The sequence below is a fragment of the Tupaia chinensis genome, unplaced genomic scaffold, assembly GCF_000334495.1.
Source record: "Tupaia chinensis unplaced genomic scaffold, TupChi_1.0 Scaffold000360_1, whole genome shotgun sequence".
Taxonomy (NCBI): Eukaryota; Metazoa; Chordata; class Mammalia; order Scandentia; family Tupaiidae; genus Tupaia; species Tupaia belangeri.
The window spans coordinates 2682471-2692081 of record NW_006159856.1 but is presented as its reverse complement, the minus strand read 5'-3'; the positions used below and the strand labels follow the sequence as shown (position 1 = coordinate 2692081).

At 38.2% G+C, this 9611-nt stretch overlaps 1 protein-coding gene across 1 annotated transcript in view; it reads right to left on the bottom strand.

Annotated features, from left to right (window-relative positions):
- HTT (huntingtin) overlaps positions 1–9611 on the bottom strand; it is a gene marked incomplete at its 5' end in the record, with an annotated part of 208048 nt that overhangs the window by 154075 nt on the left and 44362 nt on the right. Inside the window, 4 exon segments of the mRNA XM_027773593.1 lie at positions 2620–2667; positions 4099–4303; positions 7474–7652; positions 8377–8518. Coding sequence (XP_027629394.1) covers positions 2620–2667; positions 4099–4303; positions 7474–7652; positions 8377–8518 — 574 coding nt within the window.

The following is a 9611-nucleotide window of genomic DNA, read 5'->3' as shown; positions in this document are numbered from 1 at the left end:
GGAAAGAGAGGAGAAGGGATTGCAGCAAGATCATTTCTCATGTGGGGTGCTTTCTTATTTCCCCATCTCTCTCTAGTAGGTGCATGTGCCCTTTGGCAAAATTATTTTTAAATCACTGACTATTTTTAATTTTACTACTCTTCAAAGAATAAGTCAGAGGTGTTATAAGTTCCATAAACCTACGGTGGTGTGGCATAAAGATTAAAAAAAAAATCAGCAAAGAAAATCCAAAATCTAGATGAAATTAACACAACAATATGGCAAATATACTAAACAATGGAGCCCTTATTATAGAAAAAGCACATGAAGTGATTTACCTTAAGAAATCAAATACAATTTCAAAAATTCAAATCTTAATGAAAGCAATCTCTATTCTCCAAATCAGTTGTTTTCAAGTATGTCCCATGGAGCTCTTCCTAGATTAAGTTCTTCAAAAGGTACAAGGACAGGGCTGCTACGAAAGAAGAGACTCTAAGCCAACCCCACCCTCACTCTAATCCTACATCCAACACAACTCTGCTTTTATCTATCTTACATACTAGTAGATTTCATTTGGAGAAAAGGATAGTATAGCTACAAAAAAGTGTAAAAACCACAGCTCCAGAAAGAAAAAAAAAAAAAACAATTTTTTAAAACTGCACATACAAAAAAAAGTCAAAAGAAATAAAAAAAAACACAAAGTTATATCCTTTGCTCTACCCAGAAGAGAACTTGACTATACAATGCAAATCAGTCATCTTTGTCATCGTCACTAGAAAAAGTGACTAAGAAACAAGTATCAGAGTAACTTAGTCACATATCCAGAAATCTCTCCTAATTCAAGAATATGGAGATTAACTCTTCCTAGAATCCTTTTGGCTTTTAAACAATCTCAATGTTTCACTAAAATCTCAAACTTGCTTAAGTATCACACACTATTATGGCCCAGATATTAAAATGATTCCAAGTTCTTCTAGGAAATGTTTAGTCAATTCACTAAAGGCAAGAATGTTATCCCTATTAAAATGTCATTCAATACTATAAATAATCTTAGGCATTAGGCTCTCCAACACTCAAATCCTTACATACACACACAAAAAGATTACAAAAGAAAATGACGGCAATTCTTTCCTATAGAAATCCACACTGGAAAAGAAAAGAATTGGTGCTGCAAAATGATAATGTGCAGGAAAAGTATCAGTTTATAGAGGATAAGTATCCCTTACCTGAAATGCTTGGGACCAGAAGTAATTCAGATTTCAAATTTTTTCTGATTTTGGAATATGTGTTTATATATAATGAGGTACTTTGGGGATGGGACCCAAGTCTTATCACAAGATTCCTTTATGTGTTATATATTCCTTATACCCATAGCCTGAAAACAATTTTATACAGTATTTTTATATTAAAGCATTTTGAGTATGACCCATCACATGAGGTCAAGTATGCAATTTTCTACTTGTGGCATTATGCCAGTACTCAGAAAACTCCAGATTTTAGAGCATTTCAAATTTCTGATTTTCAGATTAGCCCAGTTCAATCAGAAGTATGTTGATTTAACAAAAATTTATTGTACTTTGATATGCACAAAGTTAAACACAGCTGAAAAATGACAAACAGGCCTAAACAGAAGAGGCTATTTAATAAAATTCCTGATTAATACTAAACAAAATACACTGAAAAAAGTGTATTTCCCTTTATAGAAATAACACATTAACAAAATTATGAGTGGTCAAACTATGACCCATATGTTTCTGTAAATAAAGTTTTCCTGGAAGGCAATCATACTCAGATATTGTCTATGGCTGTTTTCTTGTCACAGGACAGAGACCATAAGGCCCAGAATGCTAAAATATTTATTCTCTGACCCTTTTCAGAAAAAGTTTGCTGACTCCAGACAAAGAAATTCTGAAATAATGTGTATAGTATTCTCAACTGGACAGGTCTGAGAAGTATTTCATTTTGGTTAAAGTCTTTTTACAAGCAAAATGATAAATAGCGATTGAATGTTTAAAAAAATAATTGGAATAATAATAATCTGAAAAAAATGAAAAGCTATTGAATGATGATGATGGAGATTTTAATGTCTTTATATCAACTGATATGAATGGTATTCCTTCTGGAAAAAGAAATGTAATACACTGTAAAGTTACATGTGATTCAATGTAATATAAACAAGATTATGATAATAATTAAAAGATGAAAAAAATTCTGAAATAGATGTGGTTTTTTTCTGTTTTGGTTTTTTTTTTTAATTTGCTATAGGGTGTTAAGCTTGCTGGAAAGAAACAGAGAGAGAGAGAAAGCAACCTGCAAGGAGGATGGCCACACCACAATTCCTTCTCCTCCATTCTCCTCTCAGGATTTTGGGCATGCATGCACACACACCTGGCATGTTTCTCAAGCTGCTAGGTCAGGACTTCGAACCACGCAGTTGGCCATGTGGGACCCAGCTACCACACCAGTGGCTAGTCCCCTGAATATAATTTTTTTTAAAGCTACCCTATAGAATTATTTAGGACTGATTATCAGAGTCCACCACCATTTACTCTACTGAGAAGAGACACAGAGTCCAATGCATTATGGAAATACAGAAAAGCAGTAAGATCAACACAAGGTTCTGATTTCTGAAATAATCACCTTTTTGTTTTCTTGAAAGGACAGGGCTGCATGAGGAACCCCCTCCAGCTGTAAATCACAGAAAGTGACAGATGAAAGTAAGAGAACTGCTAAAATCTAAAAGAAATTTGAAAATCTTGATTTGATTTTGAAACTAAGGAAAATGTGAACACATTTCCACAGAAGTGCATTAACACCATAGTTTAACATTTTAATATCATTAACGCTCAAATATATGGTTCTAATATGACCTTAAATATCAAAAGGACAAAAATCATTGCATTTAAAAAGTCAAAATTAAAATGTTAGAAATCTCAGATTATTTGGTCAACTGACAATCTAATATAAATTTTTATTAGAAACAATTAGTACAAATTTATATTTCTATTAACCATAAGGCATGCAATTCCTCAGAGAAAATGATTCGACAGTGAGTAAGAAATACTAACGGGAACCAGCAGTTAGCGTAATGGCTATGTCGCTGGACTCCCACGTAGTCAACCGCGGTTCACGTCCCGGACCCGGTGGCTTAAAACTCACGCCAGGCGCGTGTGCGTGCGTGCCCAAGATCCCGAGAGGAGAATGGAGAAGGGATTGCGGCATGACCATCCCCTCTGGGGGGTAATTTCTCGCTTTCTGTCTCTCTGTCTCTCTCTGTCTGTCTGGCGAGCGCACGCGCCCTATAGCAAAAACCTTTCCAAAAAAAAAAAGAAATACTAACATTTCTGCTCATGCTTTAGCAAATACTTGTGTTCATACAGGCAGCAATCAGACTTCCAGTCAAATTTTCTCTAGTTTGGTGAGGATATGAGTTAAAGGCCACACAATATATACACAGCACTAAATCAATCCCATACTACCGTGACACAGGAGAAGCCCAGAGAGAGTAAAAGCTTATTAAAAGCTTGCACTGGGTCTAGAGGTGGGGATTCAGGGATGCAAATCTATTTCCACTCCCAAGAGTAACTGGGCCTGCCAACCTCACTGCTCTCAGTCAGCATTCTGTCTTAGAGCTCAACCCACAAGAATGTCAAGAAGAAGCTCAGAGATGGGGCAGTGGAGGTAACTGTAAGAGCTGGGAATGGAAGGGATTTTTTTTAAAGTCAGAGCAAGAAAAAAAGAATCCATAGGGCAGAGAAAAACTCTAAAATCCCTAAGAACACTTGAAGATAACCATCTCTGGCAAATTAACACAAAGTTCCTGGAAATATTTTCCCTAATGTTTTTACTTTGCAATACCTAAAATGCCATGTGGAAGCAGACAAGTCACACAGAAAGAACCTGGAAGCTAGGCTATAAAGGTTTGGCCTCATTTTGCCATCTAACCTTTCTAAACTTTAGTTTTCCTATTTGTAAAAAAAGGATAATGCCTTGCATTTTAAGTTTACGCAAGGAATTAAGATGTGAATTGCTAAGTGCAGTACACAGGGCCCATAATTCAATAGAGAGCAACTAGTAGTATTGCTATTAATTATAAAAGTAGACCTTGAAAAAACTTACCTATGAGTTCCACAATACTCCCACTACGGCTTCGGCCACTAGACTCATCTTTAGCCACAGTCAGCTGCCCGATGCCACCTGCCATGGTAAGTGCTTGCAGGAGCTCAGGCGGGGGCGTTCGCAGGAGCTGCTGTAAGAGCTCCAATGCTCCAGTCACCACATTGTGGTCTTGGTGCTGCGTGTGATGCAAAGTCAGCTCATAAACCTAGAGAGAGAGAGAATACAGGTATTCTTATCATGCTGTGGAAAACATGTCCTAGGGTTCACCTTTTTCCTGTTTCTTTAAGGTTTATTTACTTGTTTTCTCCATAAGTGAGAGAAACAAAGAGGTAAAGACAATCCATCCATAGTCTTCTGCTAACTAGCCCCAGATCATGAGCAAACATGTGCCAGGCATACTCAGGGAGGTCTCCAGATTTGAACCATGAACCTTCCCATGTGGGATTGCCTGGCAGAGAGTTGTTTTACTCCTGCACTACTGTCTAGTGCAAACCCATTTTTTGTTTCTGAATAGGCCTTTGTTAACAAAGTCTGTACCTTAATTTCTTCCTCTAAAAATTTCTCTATCACTTCTATGTCTATCATTAGCTTCCATGTGGTTTCCTAAAACTCCCATGACTTTTTCATTGTTATATTAACTTCTTAAAAAATTAATAGAGCACTTCCACTACAGTAGGAGCACACTAATTCCGATCTTCATTTCCCAAAACTGGTGACTAGTAAAGAGAAAATAAAACTCAACATAGAAAAAGGATAGAGTCAGTCTGACACACAGGGCTGTGTGACCTGGTAGTTAATGCAGCTGGATCCCACATGGCCAATCTACAGATCAAATCTTAGACCTGGTGGCTAGAGAAACACACCAGGCGCATGTGTATATATATACTCAAACTCCCAACAGGATGGAAAAATGGAGAAGGGATTGCAGCCTATGTCCCATAAGAGGGTCCTTTCTCCTCCCTTTCTCTTTCCAGCGAGCATATATACCCTATAGCAAAAATCTCTCAAAAAAATAAATAAATAAATTAGTCAGAAAATATTGTTATAAGGGCCATAGAGTGCTCAACATCCTAAAGGTAGTATGTCAGATTTTATTATTCAATACTATATCACATAATATGAACAAAATAAATTGTTCTTTTTCCCTTTAATTAGACTTGACAGATAAAATATACAGTGCCCAATTAAATTTTAATTTCAGATAAGCAAATAATTTTGCAATATAAGTATGTTCCATGTGATTTAGAACATACTTATACCACCAAATGACTCATCACTTATGTTAAATTCAAATTTCACTGGTAAGCTGTATTTTTTTTTTAACTAAATTTGCCAACCCTATCTTCAAAATCATACAAGAAATACATGTTTCTCTCTCTTTTTTTTTTTTTTCAAAGTCAGTGTAGGGACCAGCACTGGTAATATCACTGGACTCCCATGTAGTCAGCCATAGTTTGAGTCCCAGACCCAGAGGCTTAAAACTTGCACTGGACATGTGTGCGTGTGTGCCCAAAATCCCAACAGGAGAATGGAGGAGAAGCAACTGCAACGTGGCCATCCCCCTGGGGGGTGATTTCTCGCTTTTTGTCTCTCTCTGTCTCTCCAGTGAGCACATGTGCCCTATAGCAAAAAGCTCTCTTTAAAAAAAAAAAAAAAAAAAGTCAGTGTAGAAGAGTACAAAATAAAGTTTTCATAGGTAGCTACCTTTAAACATTTGTTTTGTTTCTACTGGTAACCGCCATAATCTAAATTTGGGTCAACAAACTGCCGTCCTCAGGGCAAGTGTACCTTTTAGACCACATCCACCTTTGGACATAAAGTTTCGCTAGAACATGGCTAGTCCTGCAGACCATGGCTGCTTTCCTGCTATGATGGCAGAGATGAGCAGTTGTAACAGAGATGGCAGAGCCTGCCAAGCTTAAAATATTTACTATTCGGCCCTAGATTGAAAACATTCCTGGACCCACTATTCTAGCTAACCTGCTCGTTTCCCAATTCTTTAAACTATCCGCTGTGAACAAAGAATCTCCTGACTCCTCACAATATGATCATTGAACCTCATTTCTTCCCTTCTCTCCCAAAATCTGTTAGCAATGGCACTAGTTTCATCTTGTGGAAATTCACAGCATGTACATGCTACTACATAACACTATTTAAATCTATGTGTTCTGTCTAGAAGCTGAATCTAAAATCTTAATTCTGAATCTAAAATTTTAAACTGTATATATCTTCTAAGATAGCACAGATCTTATTATATACAAAATAAACTGTATATACCATAGTTCTAGTCCTGGACCTGGCAGCTTGCTTTCTTACTCTCACTCTTTTTTTTGGAGAGGTTTTTTTGCTATAGGGCGCGTGCGCTTGCCAGTCAGACAGAGAGAGCCATAGAGACAGAAAGCGAGAAATCACCCCCCGGGGGGATGGTCATGCCGCAATCCCTTCTCCATTCTCCTCTCGGGATCTTGGGCACGCACGCACAAGCGCCCAGCGTCAGTTTTAAGCCACCGGGTCCGGGACGCGAACCGTGGTCAACTACATACGTGGGAGTCCAGCGACATAGTCATTATGCTAACTGCTGGTTCCCTCTCACTCTCACTCTTGTTCTGTCTCTCTCTGTTGACTGCACATACCCTAAAGCAAATTTTAAAAATAATAAATAAAATTAAGTAAATAATTATTTTTAAAAAGTGTAAACTCTGACATAGCATTTTAAGTAATGTTTGAAAAATTCAATCACTTAAAATAGGGCTGCATTGGTATAAGGTTAATGAAATAACCTGCATAAGGCATGCTACAAAGAATGAAGTCAATTGTCAATCACATTTTTTCAAAATCTGTGTTTCTCTGTATTGAAAAAAAGAGGTTTCGGCACTTTGTTCCTACATCCCAATGAACTATTCCCATTCCCCACCTTCTCGGTTGGGTATCCCATCCTGTCTAGCCCAATGCAGTGGGCCACAAGAGCCAGGGAACAGAGGCAGCACTGGAAATGCTTTCCATTACATCCCCAGCACCTATCCCAGGGCACACTACATGGAGGCACTCAGTCAATATGTACTGAGGAGATAAACACCTGTCTTGACTCATGGTTTCAGAAACAGGGTATTAACATCTCTATCTCAGGCAGGGGCCTAAAGGCCTTATGGAATATTCACAGCACCTTTATCCGGTATCACCTTCTCTTTACTCATGATGATACTGACATACAAAGGTCACGGAGCTAGAAGTCAACACCCAGGATTTGAACTAAGCAGTACAGCTCCAGAGTCCATAGTCTTAACCCTTGGTTCTGCAGCTTCTCTTCCAAATTCATGGTTCTTTGAATGTCACTGGTTTATGTACAGGGATCAGAGTAAAGCCTATGGCTCTTACCTGGACAAGCTGCTCTGCAGAGGGAGAGACTTCCATTTCTTTCCGTGTCACCCCAAAGCTGCCTTTCAGGCTTGTGTCCTTGACCTGCTGTTGTAGCAAGGGCACCAGATACCTCAGTGTAAGCAACACACCCAAAATCAGGAGGGTAGAATGCTCTTCCTCAACAGGAACTAGCAAACCTAAAAGTAGCAACAAGAGTCCTGAATATCTGATTTTTTACTCAAGGTTCAAAGCCTAATGTTAGAAAGAAGAACTTCACAATTAAGCCCATGATAAGGCCGGTACTGATAATAAACATGACACAAACTACTATGAAAGAATATACATGAAGTCCAAATCCAGGAGAAGCTTTATAGGATAACCACATCCTTAGCTTAACTAGACTGTTTGCAAGTTGAGCTTTACCACATGTACAAGTCAAGCAGTTATCTATAGCAAATGCCCAAATGTGCTTCAGTACTTGCTAATGTCGGTTTCTACAGTTCTACGAGAGAAACTGACTGGTGACCTACAGGGAACACTCATGGACCTGGGATTCCGCCTCAGGCCTCCAGAGGCTGACTCACTCTAGCCAGAACCAGCATGAATGGAGGGCCAGGCCTGGGAAGGAGGGTTGGGGTTGTACAATGGTCTATATTCACTGCCCAGCAAGAGCTACGGCTGCATCTATTGGGTTGTCAGAAAAGTCATGACATATTTTTTATGTTTTCTATACAAAAATGTATCATGACTTTTCCAATGACCCAATATGTGGTTATAAAGACCCTATAAGGGTCACAGCTCACATTTACCAGTCAGCTAGTGCCAAACAGACTGGTCAAAAAGCCAAGGGATCATCTAATTTTCAAATGTCTTTCTTGTATGGGTGCTAGAAGCTCTGCCAATGATAAACCTCTTCCTTACCTAAGAGCACATTTAGTAGCCAGCTATAAAAATACTGTGTCCTCCTTGAGTGCTGGCAGATGCTCACTGCTGACCCAGCTGCTGTCCGCCGAATGGTAGGGGAGCTTGACTTCAGATTCGCTATAAAAGCCTTTAATAGAACCTATGGAGGCAAAAATCCAAGTAGATCAAAGATGAAGTTCTTAGGAAGCTTTTTACATATTTCATAAAACTTATTTCGAATTAGAAATTCCAAATTCTTGCAGATATAAATCAGAGACAAGTTGAGACTTCTACGGCTGAATGGAAAATTTAGATTTGGGGTGACACGGAAAGAAATGGAAGTCTATCCCAAATTTAGATGTTCAAGAGTAGTTTACAAATACATGGCCTATTTATTTCATTATAATCTACATTTATGGGCATGACCATTTCTACCTCCTCCATGTGACAATGGAGACCTCAGCTTCTACATAAAGTATAACAACAATATTTGAGAACAAGGTAAATAACATGGTACTATATAAAATACAGTAGGCTGAATATGGGGGCATTCACCTAAAATTCTAGTTACTCAGAAGGCTAAAGCAAGACTACTGAGAATGGGGCCGACAGATGGCAAGGTGGTTGTGACACTGGACTCCCACATGGCCCACTGTGGTTCAAGTCTCAGACCTGGTGGTCTGCTTTATCATTTTCCCTTTCTCTCTCTCTGATCAAATCAAAACAAAAATAAATAACAAATAAAGTTTTTTAAAAAAAAATACTACTTTATGTTCAAGGCCAGCATGTACAATATAAGAAGACTGTTTCTAAAAACAAACAAAAAGGCAGTAAAACAATAAATCAACAAATAACAAAGTCTAAAAAAAAAAGAATACTAGCCAACTAATGTCCCAGCCTAAGAGACGGCTTTAAAAAGTGCTGTTGATACGTCACTAAGAGACATTCTTAGGACTGCAATATCTTCAATTGGAAACACCTGCAAACTTCTTTTTTTAATGTATTTATTTGTTAATGATTATTATTATTTTTTAATTTAGCATAGGACATGTGCTCTCACCAGAGAGAGAGAGAGAGAGAGAGAGAAAGTGAGAAAGCATGCTGCCAGGTCCAGGACTTAACTGTGTTCAGTTAGATGGGAGTCCAGCATTTCAACCACTCTGCCACTTACTGGCCCCAATGCCTCCAACAGTATACTAGCCCAACTGTTCTCCTAAGAAATTAGAGAATACTAAATATATATATATATATAT